This window comes from Emydura macquarii, unplaced genomic scaffold (genome assembly GCF_026122565.2).
Source record: "Emydura macquarii macquarii isolate MOO-44397 ecotype Brisbane River unplaced genomic scaffold, CSIRO-AGI_Emac_v2 contig_1253, whole genome shotgun sequence".
Classification (NCBI taxonomy): domain Eukaryota; kingdom Metazoa; phylum Chordata; order Testudines; family Chelidae; genus Emydura; species Emydura macquarii.
In genome coordinates, this window is record NW_027131390.1 from 40,336,524 (window position 1) to 40,351,723 (window position 15,200).

General features: G+C 49.0%; 1 protein-coding gene across 1 annotated transcript in view; it reads left to right on the plus strand.

Annotated features, from left to right (window-relative positions):
- The first annotated feature begins 392 nt into the window (after positions 1-392).
- LOC137153355 (lanosterol synthase-like) overlaps positions 393-15,200 on the plus strand; it is a 74,611-nt gene continuing 59,803 nt past the window's right edge. The window contains exons 1-5 of the mRNA XM_067548580.1: positions 393-437; positions 2,114-2,282; positions 2,893-3,031; positions 3,999-4,107; positions 10,373-10,494. Of these exons, the coding sequence (XP_067404681.1) occupies positions 424-437; positions 2,114-2,282; positions 2,893-3,031; positions 3,999-4,107; positions 10,373-10,494 (553 nt within the window). The 5' untranslated portion in view covers positions 393-423. The remainder of the gene's footprint in view (positions 438-2,113; positions 2,283-2,892; positions 3,032-3,998; positions 4,108-10,372; positions 10,495-15,200) is intronic.

Genomic DNA, 15,200 nt, shown 5'->3' on the forward strand with positions numbered 1-15,200 from the left:
CATTGCCTACACAGGCATGGGAACCGGCAGCTCTTGTGAGAAAGAATTCATGTATACCGCCCCCCCGGTGTTGTGCTATCACCCTTGTCAGTGTATTTTTGGACTAAGTTTGCACATGCACTGGTTGTACTGGCTCAGCGTGTATTGATGCAATACCTATGGGAACAGGCCTAGCAATGTTTGTATGCCAGGGTGATAGATGTCAGATTCTGCTGAGAGCTGAAAATCACAAGGTTGACTGTTTCCCAATGGCATGTGAAACCTAGGGGTGCAGTTGCTAGAGGAGGCTGATGCAACTGTGTGCCAGGAGGAGAGGTACAAGAACACCCAGCCCAGAAACAAAACTCTTCCTTGTTCTCTAGTTCTGGCAGGGAATATCCAGAGCCCAGCAGCCCACAGAGCCCCGTTCGTGAGCCAAAGAGGATGACGGAGGGGACGTGAGTAACACACGCAGTGTAATCTGTTCTCACTGAACACGCTGCTTACGGGAGGGGCAAGTGACAGGTGGACATAAGTTCTCAATAGATGGGCAGTAGGGGACAGCCTTGGACAAGCCAGTTCTGCATCCAGCAAAGCGCCCAAGAGCTCACCAGAGAGCATGTTTATGCTGCTCATCTCCTGCCAGGAAAGGGCCCCCAGATGTGGGGTGGGCAGCAGTGGGATGGTCGATCCTTCAGACAGCAGTTTGGAGGGGCAAAAGGCGGAGAGAGGCCCCAGAAGTATCATTCCCTGGAAAGACATGGAGACAGTCTGACCTAACTCCTCTTTCAGGGTCAGATCGTATGGGGGAGGGTGATGCGCTTGGCTGCAGAACCTGTGCCGTTCTGTGTCCCAGAGGCAGACAGGGTTTGAGGCTCTGCCATGGGGTGTGTAGAGCCCAGGCTGGCTTGGCTACTAAGAAGTTAGTGCAGCACCCACCAGGCAGCACTGACTGGCAGCCTGACAGCAGCTGGAGGAATAAAAGCTGAGAAGAGGAGTTGGGCGGCTGCCCAAGGAACAAGCAGGCTGGGGAAGGAAAGTGTTGCTGACAAGCTGGTGAGACGCTGCCCAGAGACAGCACCCCAGAGAAGGGGCAGCTGGAGCTACAGGCTGAAGGAGGCCACAGAAGAAAGGGAGGTAGGAAGGAGCTCAGGGCACAGCAGGACAAGTTGCTGATGCTTGATTGTGCCTGGCTGGTTTCAGGGCCCTGAGCTGGAACCTGGTGGAGTGGGTGGGCCGGGGTTCCCCACTGACCCCTCAGGGACTTAAGAACCAAAGGGGCTCTGGCTCCTCTGAGGACAAGACCAGTTAATCCTGCCACATGTAAGGGGAAACCCTGCACACCCCAGTGGGACTGAAACTATCCCTCTTCCTAGCCCAGAACCAAACTATCACAGAGACTGGTGCAGGAGGAGCTGGCTGACCACCCTGCCAGACCAAGCGGACTCTGTGCAATGCTCCATCTGATCAGAGGGAGTGCTGTCGCATTAACACACTGCTCACGGGATCCTACGTAATGGATGAGCAATGCCAGTTTCCCTCCCAGCCAGGACAGGGAGGCTTTCTGCAAGCAGCTCACAGCAAGGATGTGAGGGCAGAGCCAGAGGGTCCAATGGCAGGTCCGCCAGCTATTCTCCTTGCCGTGTAATGGATGAACGTGGCCTGAAGTCCATTAAATCCATTAACCGCCCCCCCATCTCCAGCATGGAGGGAGGTGACAGAGCCCTGCCCCGTTGCTGTGACAAATCCCCATGTCTCTTTCATGCTGTCGCACCAGGACACTCTCCTAGAACTTGGTGCTCTGGTTGCTGCAAGGACATGAGGATGGTGTGGGCTGGGAAGGTGCTAGGGAAGGGGGAGCGCTGTCAGATGTGGCCCCCACTATGGGGCTGGCTGTGGGTCTATCAGATGTTCACCCCTTCGCTCTTGTTATTTTGCAAAATTTAAATGTTGGCAACCGGCGGCTGTTCATGGCTGTATGCAGAGTTCTGTGGGGTCCCGTGTCTACTGCCAACGCTGCAGCAGGCGTCTGTGCTGTCCTGGCACGTCCCAGTGCACAGACAGCCTGATGCTCAGAGCCAGCAGCGCTTGGTGTTGCGCCTGTGATTTGTCTGGGTCCCTATGGTCTCTCCAGGTGTTTGCGGAGAAGGGGTGGCCCATATAAAACAGAGCCTGTGACTGACCTCACCCGCTGGCGACTGACCAGCAAAGAGGGGCGGCAGACGTGGCGCTACCTGGAAGCTGGCGAGGAATGTGAGCGAGAGCAGAACGGGCTGGAGGCTCACTTCCTCGGCCTGGACACGGTAGGTGGCTGATACTCGCTCACAGCGTGGTGTTTGCAAGGCTGAGAAGGGGTCACACACCTCAACCGCACGCCAGCTCACTATGACTGGCTAAAGAAATAGGTATTTTCATTAGAAGAGAAGGTGCCATTTAGAAAACAAACATGCTATGCCAGGCTTCAGAGTCCTGATGCCTTGTCTTTCCTCCTGGCCAGTTTTACAAGGCCAGCCAACATAGTCTGATTAGACAGCAGTGCAGCCAGTCTGTCTGAGCCCCAAGGGAAGGAGAGGTTGGTAATCAGACAGTGTTTCTTCTCCAAGGGTCCAGCTCACCATGCTAAGGAGGTGTTCTCTGCTCTGCAGCTCCAGGCAGCAGGTGCAGACGGGTCACTTTCAGGAAGCTTTGGCTGAATCCAAAGCTGAAACGTATTTGAAGAACTGGGCTTATCACTACTGAGACTTCAGCCTCACCTTTCCTGAGAGGTCCCACTGCAGAGGGACTGACAGGCAAATGGAACTCTAGAGCCAGGACCCTGCCTGTGCTTGTGAATCTCTGGCCCTCTCTTGGGAGGTGTAAATCAATCCAGCATTGCTGACAATGTGTATTTTCCTCTCCGTGTTTATTTTGCAGAGTAAATTCTTCAAGGCCTTGCCCCAGGCCTGCATGGCTCAGGGAGCAGCACTGAATGGGATGAGGTTTTACTCCGGCCTGCAGGCTGAGGATGGGCACTGGGCCAGTGACTACGGGGGGCCCCTCTTTCTGCTTCCAGGTACGGTGGGTGAAATGGCTGCACCATGTGCTCAGAGCGGCAGCACCTTCCCCAGAGTTACCTGCGTAGGGATGGGATAGCAGGTGCCGGCAGGGCCCAGCAACATGGCCAGGGGTCTGCAGGGTCCGTATCTCTTGCTCTTTGAATAGTAGGCTGAGGATGATTCAGGGTCGGGCGCTGTCCCAGGCCCGAGCAGGGCAATGTCTTGCCATTCCCCAGCAGGCTGCATATCAGACTTCAGGTTGGAGAATTGAAATTAATTCAGCATTATGAATTCATCCACAGGAATGCTGTGTGCAATTGCCCCCGAGAGCTGGATAGTAGCCCCTCCCCCTCCCCCCGTCCCATCAGCATGCTACTAATGCCGGTGATTTCTGTTATATGGCGTGTTCGGCCGGCCAGATCAGCGCAAGGCTGGATCTGCCTTCGCCCTCCAAACGTGGCCTTTGGGGACTGGGCACCAGGGGACTGCGCAGGTCAGGAGGGGGCCATTAAAGAACAGCACCTTCTGATCCAAGCACGGATGAGCTTGAGGTCATTTGTATTTTTACTTATTAATATTAGTGCGGCACCTGGAGGCCTCAGCCAGGAGCAGGGCCCCATCGTGCTAGGTGCTGCACAGACACAACCAGAGAGATTCCCTGCCCCAAAGAGCTTATGCTCTGCACTGATGGGACAGACACAGGAGAGGAGAAAGGAAGTGCTATTATCCCTCTTTCTAAAGTGGGGAAAAGAGAGGTGAAGTGACTTGTCTAAGATCACAGGTGTCAGTGGCAGAGCAGTGAATTCATTCTCCTGAATCTCCATCCAACGCACCCCTCTCCTTTTCAAAAGAAATGAAAAGCAAACTTAGGACACCTAAATAAAGGTTCTCCTGCATTTCCCACAATCTGTAGGGAGTGTATATTATTTGAGGCAAAGAAACTGAACATTTGCTAGTGTATTAAGGGATGATTTTGTCTAACAGGTCTCCTGATCACCTGCCACGTTGCCAAGATCCCGCTGTCAGAAGGGTACAGGAAGGAGATAGTGCGTTATGTGCGCTCAGTGCAGCTCCCGGACGGAGGCTGGGACTTGTGAGTAGCAGATAAACTCTTTTCTCCTTGTTCCTGCCATTTTGGGTGGGTTGCATGTTCCAGACCTGATTGGTATTTAGAGATCTTACAAAGTCAATCAGGGAGGAGCTCTCAGTGGAACCCAACACAACGGGAGGAAGGGATAGAAACTAAGGCTTTTCTACACTTAAAACTCTGCAGCACTGCGCTGTAGTGCTTCAGTGAAGACACAACCTATGCCAACGGGAGGGATTCTCCCATCAATGTAGGTACTCCACCTCCCAGAGAGGCGGTAGCTAGGTTGATGGGAGAATTTTCCTGTTGATCTAGCTCTGGTCTACACCTGGGGCTAGGCTGGTATAGCAGTGGATTTCTCACACACCTGAGAGATGTAGCTATACCAAAGATAATTCCTAGTGTAGACCAGGGCCTAGAGAACTTTGCATTTCAGTAGCACCCGTCTCTTGTGTTGTAAGCTCTTCCAACACTCCTTTGAGGACTTTTTGGTTACATTTATTATTCTAACGAGGCACAGTCACACTGAGATGTAGTGATTCTTATGCATAAGGTACAGACTTACGTGCTTTGCCCAGTCAGGGCTTTACAAATTAGCTGTAGGTTTAGGGATGGAACATGGGGGGGGAGAGCGGGGTGGTACAGGTAAGGAAATGGGTGAGGTGACTCAGGGAAGCTGGCTCTGAGCCATTGATCCATAAAGGCCATTGGATCTTAAGGTAGGGGCACAGAAAAACCTGCAGAATACAGGAGCTCTGCAGGCAGTCTGAGCTGAGGTTATGGGAGGGGGGGAATCCTGGGGCTCTTGGAATATCTAAAGGGTTGATGGCATCTCCAGTGCCAGAGGATGTCAATCCTGTTCCACACTGCTCCAGCCCCCTCCATTCTATATTGATTCCTATTCTGCACTCATCACAGGAATATTAAGTGCTCTCCATTAGTGGTGCCAAGGGCACCGGAACCTTTGTAGAAGTAGGGGAGTTAAGGCCAAAGTGCCTCTTCCATCTCTATGGCTGGCTACTCTGGCAGGGAGCCATCTGCCCTTTCTTCTGGTGCCACAGCAGCCCCAAGTGGGTGAAAGGTGTAATTGCAGTATGTTCCTGGCAGAATCTATTATTCTGCAGGGGAAAAAATATCTGCGTGGGACATGAATTCTGCGCTTATGTTCTTATGTTTTTTTGTTAAAAAGTGGGGTAAAAGGCCCCCGTTCCCCTCCCCTGGTTCCAGCACTGGTGAATAGTGCATTAAGTGATGTTTTTGACATCTGAGAGACAAGATGGGTGATGTAATATCCTTTATTGGGCCAACTTCTGTTGGTGAGAAAGACAAGCTTTCGAGACATAGAGCTCATCTTCAGATATGAGAAAAGTACTCCCAGAGTCACAGCTAACTGCAAGGTGGAACTGATTGTTTAACGTAGGTAGTTAGAATACGTGCTAAGGGACCATTCAAGGGGGAGAGGCCCATTAACACCTCTTTGTTAAGCCAAGCTGGTCACCTGTCATATTTGCTATTCTTTCTACACGTCGGGATGGTTTGTTCCTCTGCCCTCAACAAGGTTTCTTTAAAATACAGCCAGCTCTCTTGGACTCCTTTCCTCCTCATATTAGCCTCTCAGGGGATCCTGCCCATCAGCTCCCTGAGGGAGTCAAAGTCTGCTTTTCTGAAGTCCATGGTCCATATCCTGCTGTTCTCCTTTCTTCCTTTTGTCAGGATCCTGAACTCGACCATATCATGGTCACTGCTGCCTAAGTTGCCACCCACTTCTACTTCCCCTACCAAATCTTCCCTGTTTGTGAGCAGCAGGTCAGGAAAAGCACGGCCCCTAGTTGGTTTCTCCAGCACTTGCACCAGGAAGTTGTCTGCAACACTATCCAAAAATGTCCTGGATTGTTTGTGCTCTGCTGTATTGCTCTTCCAGCAGCTGCCAGGGTGATTGAAGTCCCCAATGAAAATCAGGTCCTGTGAACTGGAAACTTTCCCTAGTTGACTGAAGAAAGCCTCATCTACCTCATCCTCCTGGTCTGGTGGTCTATAACAGATACCCACCACGACATCACCCTTATTGTTCTTGCTTCTCAGCTTAACCCAGAGACTCTCAACTGGCTTATCTCCAGTTTCATACTGGAGCTCAGAGCAATCATAATGCTCTCTTACATACAGTGCAACTCCTCCACCCTTTCGCCCCTGCCTGTCCTTCCTGAACAGTTTATACCCATCCATGACAGTGCTCCAGTCGTGCGAGTTACTCCACCAAGTCTCAGTTATTCCAATCATGTCATATTTTCTTGACTGTACCAGGACTTCCAATTCCTGCTGCTTGTTTCCCAGGCTTCTTGCATTTGTGTACAGGCACTTGAGATAACTAGCCGATTGGCCTACTTTTTCAGTATGAATCAGGAGGCCTCCCCTACTGCATCCTCCTTTTTCTTCTTCCTTGTGGTGTCCAACTTCCCCCACTTACCTTCGGGCTTAGGTCTCCATCCCCCATCGAACTTAGTTTAAAGCCCTCCTCACTAGGTTAGCCAGCCTCTCTGCGAAGATACTCTTCCCTCTCTTCATTAGGTGAATCCCATCTCTTCCTAGTAATCCTTCTTCCTGGAACAACATCCCATGATTGAAGAATCCAAATCCCTCTCTCCGACACCACCTGCGTAACCACGCTTTTATTTCCGCAATGCGACGGTCCCCACCTGGGCCTTTTCCCTGAACAGGTAGGATGGATGAGAACACCACTTGCGCTTCAAACTCCTTTATCCTTCTTCCCAGAGCCACATAGTCTGCAGTGATCTGCTCAAGATCATTCTTGGCAGTGTCGTTGGTGTCCACGTGGAAAAGTGGGAAGGGGTAGCGATCTGAGGACTTGATGAGTCTTGGCAGTCTCTCCGTCACATCCTGAATCCTAGCTCCAGGCAAGCAGCACACTTCTCTAGTTTCCCGGTCCAGACGGCAGATGGATGACTACGTCCCCCTTAGAAGGGAGTCCCCGACCACCATCACCCTTCTCTTCCTCTTGGGAATGGTGGTTGTGGAACCCTCATCCCTAGGACAGTGCATTCCTTGCCTTCTGATCAACAGTGTCTCCTTCTGATCCATTCCCTCAGATGAGTTTCCAAATCGTTCTCTGCCGTAGTACCTGTGCAGAGAGCCTGAAAACGATTCCTTACCTCTATCTGCATGGTGGTCATATAGGTTCTATTTCTTCAGGAGGTCACATGCTGCCAATTTTCTTCCCCGTTCTTCAGTTTTCCCTGCATTGCCTTCTCTGAATCTTCCTCACACTGTGCCTGCAGTAGCACATCATGTCTTCGATCGAGGAAGACTTCGTTTTCTTTAATGCAACGCAGGGTTGATATTTGGGTCTCTAGTCCTTTAACCTTCTCTTCCAATATGGAAACCAGCCTGCACTTTGTACAGATGAAGTTGGCTCTATCCTGTGGGAGGAAGACAAACGTAACACATCCAGTGCAGGTGACAACAGCAGATTGTTCACTTTCCATATCTTTCCTCTGAGAGCCTCTTCAGATGTTGTATTTACTGCTCAGCAAAGTCTGAAAGGTAAAAACCCACTGTGGGCTCTCCCCCCCAGGCAAACTCCCTCTGTTCACCGCTCACTTGGTTCACAACTGGCTGCTTCTTATAAGGCTGCTGACTTGAAGCAGTTGCCCCGCCTCAGTGCCTCCCTCTGCAATCAACCACTCAAGGCTCATCTGGAACAAAGCACTCCCAATTCACACTGTTCAATCATTCACTCCCTCACTCAATCAATCAATCACACACACAGTCAACTGCCAAACAGTCCCTGTAACTGCACCAGTCACAATCACACACACAGTCAGCTGTAACTTGCACCAGTCACATAAATGGTCTCTCAGATACTCACCCCTCTAGCACATAACACAGCTCCCCTCATGTAGCACTCACCTGGACTTTCTCCTCAGAGTGCTTTCTCTCAGTGCCCGGCTGCAGATAACAGATTTCTTGGTGGGTTGGGGTGGTTACTGTATCTGTCAAGGTAGGTGTGGTGATCCAGGGGTTTCTTTATATGGGTGTCTGTAGAGTTCCATTGTTGAAGCTGATTGATGTGTCCAGGATGTTGATGCTAGTGTGGGAGTGTTCCAGAGACAGTTTAATGGATAGGTGCACATAAGAATGGCCATACTGGGTCAGACATATGGTCCATCTAGCCAGTATCCTGTCTTCTGACAGTGGCCAGTGTCAGGTGCTTCAGAGGGAATGAATAGAACAGGTAATCATCAAGTGATCCATCCCATTGGCCATTCCAACCTCTGGCAAATAACAATCCCTGCCTATCCTGGCTAATAGCCATTGATGAATGATCCTCCATGAACTTATCTAGTTCTTTTTTTAACCCTGTTACAGTCTTGATCCTCACAACATCCTCTGACAAGGGAGTTCCACAGGTTGACTGTGCATTGTGTGCAGAAATGCTTCCTTTTGTTCGTTTTAAACCTGCTGCCTATGAATTTCATTGGGTGACCCTTAGTTTTTGTGTTATGAGAAGGAGTGAATAACACTTCCTCATTTACTTTATCCCACACCAGTCATGAGTTTATAGGCCTCTATCATATCCCCCTTTACTTGTCTCTTTTCCAAATGGAAAAGTCCCACTCTCATTAATGTCTCCTCATATGAAAGCTTTTCCATACCCCTAATCATTTTAGTTGCCCTTTTCTGTACCTTTTCCAATTCCAATATCCTTTTTTGAGATGGGGCGACCAGATCTACACACAGTATTCAAGATGTGATCGTGCCATGGATTTATAAAGAGGCAATATGATATTTTTTGTCTTTATTATGTTAGCTTTTCTGACTGCCGCTGAACACTGAGTGGATGTTTTCAGAGAACTATCCACACTGACTCCAAGATCTCTTTCTTCAGTGATAACAGCTAGTTTAAACCCCATCATTTTATATGTATAGCTGGGATCATCAATGGGCATTACTTTGCATTTATCAACACTGAATTTCATCTGCCATTTTGTTGCTCAGTCACCCAGTTTTGCACAATCCCTTTGTAAGTCTTTGCAGTCTGCTTTGGACTTAACTATCTTGAGTAGTTTTGGATCATCTGCAAATTTTGTCACCTCACCGTTTACTCCTTTTTCTATATAATTTATAAATATGTTGAACACTGGTCCTAGTACAGGTGGGTTGCTGAAGTTGTGGTGGAAATCTGTGAGAGTGTTTAGGCTGTCTGTCCAGAGGATGAAAATATCATTGATTTATCTCAGGCCTATCATTGGTTTTTGTGGTGCATTTGTCCAGAAATTCTTTTTCAAGGAGGCCCATGAAGTGGTTGGCATATTGGGGAGCCATCCTACTACCCAGAGCTGTTTCCATGGTTTGGACAAAGTGTTTGTTGTGGAATGTAAAATTGTGATGGGGAGGATGAAATGGATAAGTTCAGCGATGTGTTTGGGGTGGATATCTGAGGGTTGTCCAGTGTCTTGTAAATATTTGAGGCAGGCAGCTATGCCACCATTGTGAGGGATGTTAGTATAGAGGGAAATGACATGCAGGGTGGTAAGGCTGATGTTCTGTGGAAGGCTCTGGGGGCCACTCCACCTTGAATGGTTCCTTAGAATATGTGCTAAATATCTATGCTAAACAAGCTGTCCAACCTTGCATTTAGCTGTAACGCTCCGAGTACCTTTCCCAGACCTGAAGAAGAGCTCTGTGCAGCTTGAAAGCTTGTCTCTCTCACCAACAGAAGTTGGTCCAATAAAGATCTTACCTCCCTCACCTTGTCTCTAATATCCTGGGACCAACATGGCTACAACACTTTGGCATCAGTCACACTGCCTGGGCTGGGCTCTGAAAAAGCTGAACAGGTTTTGCTGGCATTTTCCAAACAATTTACTTTTGTCTGGAGACTGAGGACCTGATTCTAATCTCACCCCTGGGCTGAACCTGATGCAACTTCATTGTTGCTGAACTAAACCAGTGCAAGTCGGAGGAGACTCAGGATGCGGCTGGCACCGGATGCAGTGTTCTTTCCCCACCCCTGGCCAGCTTGCCTTGTTTTTCTTGATCTAATTCAAGTAATCAAGTTTATTAATATTTGATTCTGGACTCTAACAAATTTGTCTTCAGGTAAACTGATTTCCAAACTTAGTTTCTCTTAGGAAACTTTCCTAACTGTCTGGGTTAATGTGAAGCCAACCAAACCAACCCAAGCTGAGATGCACGCTGTAATCACTGTACTGCTGTGTCTACTTAGAATAATGTTCTGGGGTGTGCTTCACAGGCTTCCGAAAGGCAAATCGACGGTGTTTGGCACAGCGCTCAACTACACGGCCCTGAGGATCCTGGGGGTTGGGCCAGATGATCCTGATCTCGTGCGGGCTCGGATCAACCTCCACAGAAAAGGTCAGCCCACGGCTGGAGTTCTCTGTGTGTGGCTTCAGTGGCAGCAGTTTTACTAATGTTCTGTTGTTTAAAAGCAACTCTGGAATATGAAAAATGGCCTCGTTCTTTCCCTGCAGACCGGCTGTGGTAGCTGGGAGAAGCTTGCTGAGCCCCCTGGGGGAAGTGCAGTAAGACTGGTCAAAAAGTTTCCATCAACTGCTTTTCCATGGAAACTGGGTTTTTGACTAAACTAATTTTTTGTGTGTGAAATGTTCCTGCTTTTCACTCAAAATTTTTACTTTTCATCAAGAAACCAAACACACCTAAGCCAGGATAGTTCAATTTGGAAAGTCTGCCACGGTGCTTCATAGGAGTTGTAGTTCAGGAGCCTTGTGGCCCATATTCCCCTCTATGGGCCAGGCTCCATGCCCGACTGTCTCCCATGATGCACCACGGCAGCTCTGCAAGAAAGGCGACAGTGCTGCATCATAAGAAATGTCATCTGGCTGGACAGCATGGCCCCCCCAAAGGGAATGGGGGCAGGAGGCACCATGGCAGCATTTCCACACTGAATATTTTTAGCTGAATACATTCAGATTTTGAGCAGAATTTTTCACTTTTAAAATCTTCACCAAAAAGTTGAAATTTGCAATGGGGGAAGGAGACTATTTTTCAACCAGCTCTAAATTGCAGTTATAGCAGCACTAACCTTTCTTTTGGATTTGTACCATGCTGATCTGTGGCCAGCACATATCTGGCTTATACTAGTAAGGGCAAGTCAGAGCCAAACAGTCACTCTTAGCTACTGTAGTTAGTTTTGTCTCTGATTTTCTATTTTGTTGGGAGCATTGCACATTTTTCTTTGGGGCGTGAAAACATGGCAGGATACTTCTGAATAAGGTGAGGGTAGTGTGTGATCCTGTAGCTAGAGATGGTATCATAGTACATACCTACATGGGATGGAATTAATTGCACAGGCAATTAATTCTGGTATTTCCTAACTTCTGAGTGCTAGACTTTATAATCTTAGTATTGTTCTCATAAGGGCTTTTTTGTGGGTTTTTTTTTTTTTTATTGTGGGTGGGGTTCATGGAATTCTTTAGTAAAAAAAACAAACTAACAGAGAAATGCAAATTATGTCATGTGAAACTATAATAGCCCTCGCCCACTTCCTGGGTCATCAGCAGGGTACAATGCCAGTGTCTTCTGCTCTACATCGCAGACCATACCTCTCAAGCTAAAGGATGCACAAACTGTAAGGTTAGAAGAATCCATGTGGCTATCTACACAACCTCTTCCTACCTGCATAACACAGGTTATAGCATTTCAACCAGTCATTCCTGCATTAACCCAGCAATGTCTGGTCTAACTAGAGCATGTGTCTTAAAATTTGGAGTGAAAAACTCCAAGTGTTGGAGAGTTCATCGCATCCCTGGGTGACCTGTTCCATTGGTTACTTACCTTCATGTAAAAGTGAAATGGAAGGATAATAAAAAACAGGTCAGTAAGTAAAGTTTTGGATTTCAAATGGGCAGACTTTGAGATCTTAGGGGAACTAGTTAGTGAAGTCAGCAGAACAGAAGAGTCAAAGGACTTAAATGTTGTGGAGTTTGGAATTTCTGTAAATCAAAAGTGCAAAAACTGTTTGGAATTTGCATCCCAAGGAAGGGGAAAGACTTGTAGGGAAGAAGGAGCTTTAACTGGGTGAACAACCAGCATAAAAAGAATATTAGGAGTAAGCAGAGAGCCTACAAGGAATAGAAAAAGAGATGACCACCAAGGAAAGATACATCTTGAGGGACAAAAGTGTAGGGATAAAGTGCGAATTCCCAAAAGTCAAGCTGAGTTAGACCTTGAGAAAGAAATTAAAACAAATAGCAAAAGATATATATAAGGTATAAATAGGTATATATAGCCTGTAGGAAGGCGCTGTGGCCTCCTCCGGGCTCAGGACCGAGGAAGGGTTGCAGCGACTAGGCTGGACAAGACACAGCCCCATAGAACAGCCTGGCCAGCAACCACATGGCCGGACTGTGAAGGGGCCGGCAGGCCAGTCTGCCCGGCAACCCAGGAGCCTGGCCGTGATAGGTCCGCCAGAGCTGCCCAATCGGCCCAAGAGGGGCGGAGCCTCTCAGGCACGGGCAGTATAAGAGACAGGCTCCAGAGCTCAGTCAAGGGCAGACCGCCGCCAGAGGCAGACATGCCGCCCCGTCCCGCCGGCTGAGACCTAGGCCGGACCCGAAACTCTGACCAATCCCGGACCAAAGCGGGCCTAGAGACTGGGTAGGGCTATCTCGTAGCTGGACCATACAACCTGGTCAGAGAGACTGGGCCGAGACCCCTGAGCCGCGGTGCCAGACCCAAGCCCCTGAACCACAGGACTGGACCGAGCTTCCGGTGCACCCCGGATGGGTAACACCCCCTGAGGCTGGACGGGACCTGGAGGAGCTGCCAGCCGTCGACCTCCCAGAGTCGGGACCAGACCTCGAGCTGCCTGAGGCCGGACCCTTCCCAGAACCCAGTGACCTAGAGGAACTGCCCCTCAGAGAGGAGCTCCCCACATTGCCGCCACCGGATGGGGAGGGACTGGCGGGCCTACCTCAGACAGCAGACCCCAGTGACCCTGGAGAAGCAGGTACAGGGGGATACGGGGAGGAAGTAGTCCAGGGTCAGCCATAGACATTGATTTGGGGCAACCCTGCTGGTGTGTTGCGGCAGGCGCCCCACCGACTCGGTGGCAACACCTTTGCCACTGTTAGGGCCCTGGGCTGGGACGCAGTGGAGACGGGTGGGCCTGCGTCCCCCTTCTCCCTCCCCCTTTTTCCTAGCCACCCCGGGAGAGCCTCGACCTCCCTACTGCTGCCAGAGCAGAACCACTGCTTGCTCGCCCGCCCTGCCTCAGGGCCAGAGCCCTTGACTGCTTGCTCTCCCGCCCTGCCTCAGGGCCGGGGTGATAGACTGCTTGCTCGCCCGCCCTGCTGATGCAGGGGCGATAGACTACGGAAGAGAGGACTTTTTCCCTACAGGAAGGCGCTGTGGACTCCTCCAGGTTCAGGACCCGAGGAAGGGCCACAGCAACCGGGCTGGTTTGAGAAGACCCTCCAACATAGCCATATAAATAGAGAAGAAGTGAGACTGCTATGCGATGAGGATGAGGTAGAGAGTGAGGATAATCTAGGTATGGCCCCCAAATTAACCTTGTATTTGTTCTCATCCTTATTGAAAACATAATGCAAAGGCAGGATGGATAATGGGAATGAGGAAAATGACCAAATCCAAGGTGGAAACAAAACTCCAAGACCTGAAAATGCTAAAATCATGGGACCTAGATAATCTCCATCCCAAAAGACTGAAAAAACTGGTGCATGCAATTACATGTCTGGTAGCAAGGCTTTATAATAAATTTATCAAACCTGGGGTGGTGATCTTTTGTATGTCACACGTTGATATCTAGATTGTTCAGCCACCTAACTGCTGCATTATCAAGGGTATCAAGGTGTTGCAGTCCATCCTCCAACCATGGATGGTACCATATGGCTGGAGAATATCTAATGTAGTCCTCTACTTAAAAAAGGAAAAAAGTGATCTGGGTAACTACAGGCCTTACTAGTAAGTGCTTCTTTGGAACAAATTATGAAGGAAAGATCAATTAAAGCATGGACGTAAATAAAAATGGGATAAAGCAGATCATAGATTTGTTAAAAATAGATTTCTTTGCTAAGATAATTGATTTTTTTAGACAAGGGAAATGCAACGGATATAGTCTATCTGTACTTCAGTAAAGCATTTGATACCAAACCACATGGGAAACTATTAATTAAACTGGGGAAGATGGGAATTTATATAGGAATGAGGATCAGGAACCAGCTAAAGTGGAGATGACGATGGGTTGTGCTGAAAGGAAAACTATCAGGCTGGATGGAGGTTACTAGTGGAGTTTGTCAAGGATCAGTCCTGGGACCGATCTTATTTAATATTTTTTATTAATGACCTTAACACACAAAGTAGGAGTGTGCCAATGAGATTTTCTCATGACACAAAGGTGGGAGGCATCATCAATACAGAGAAGGATCAGAATATGTATGAAGATCTGGATGACTTAGTGGACTGGAGTAATTAAATGAGATGAAATTTATAGAGCCCTGTGCAGATATACAAATCCACGTCTTCCCCAATCATCTTACCACCTGCAGTCCAGGTCATCTGTACCCACATGCTCCTGCAGCTCTGGGGCATCCAATCAGCTATTTGGAGGCCAGTCCCACTGCAGAGGTTGAAGAGCAGCCCTGGATTCAGCACCGTCCTTTTACACCTGTGTTGGGATGGATTAAAGAGCAGAAAAGCTCAGAGGGTGAGGACTGTCTGAGGAGAGAGAGGACAGGCTGCTCCTGCATGGCGTAAGGAGCCTGGCTTGGACCAGGGATTATAGGAGGGTCGTGGCTAGCTAGAGTCCAGAGAGGAGGGCAGGTCTGGCCCAAAAGAAGAACCACCTTTTGGGTCACTAAGCAGGAAAACAGGCCATTGCTGCTGGTGGCCCGCCTGCGAGGAGGCTGAGCCCGGCTGGACTGAAGAGTATTTTGTTCGATGTGTTTGTTGGACTCGAGGGATCAGTGTCATGGCCGACTGCATTCTGGTGTAGAGACGCAGAGACAGCATGGTGGAAGTTGTGGCAGATCATGACACATCCTTATCGGTCTGCTTGAAAGAGCCTGGGAAGTAAAGCTAAA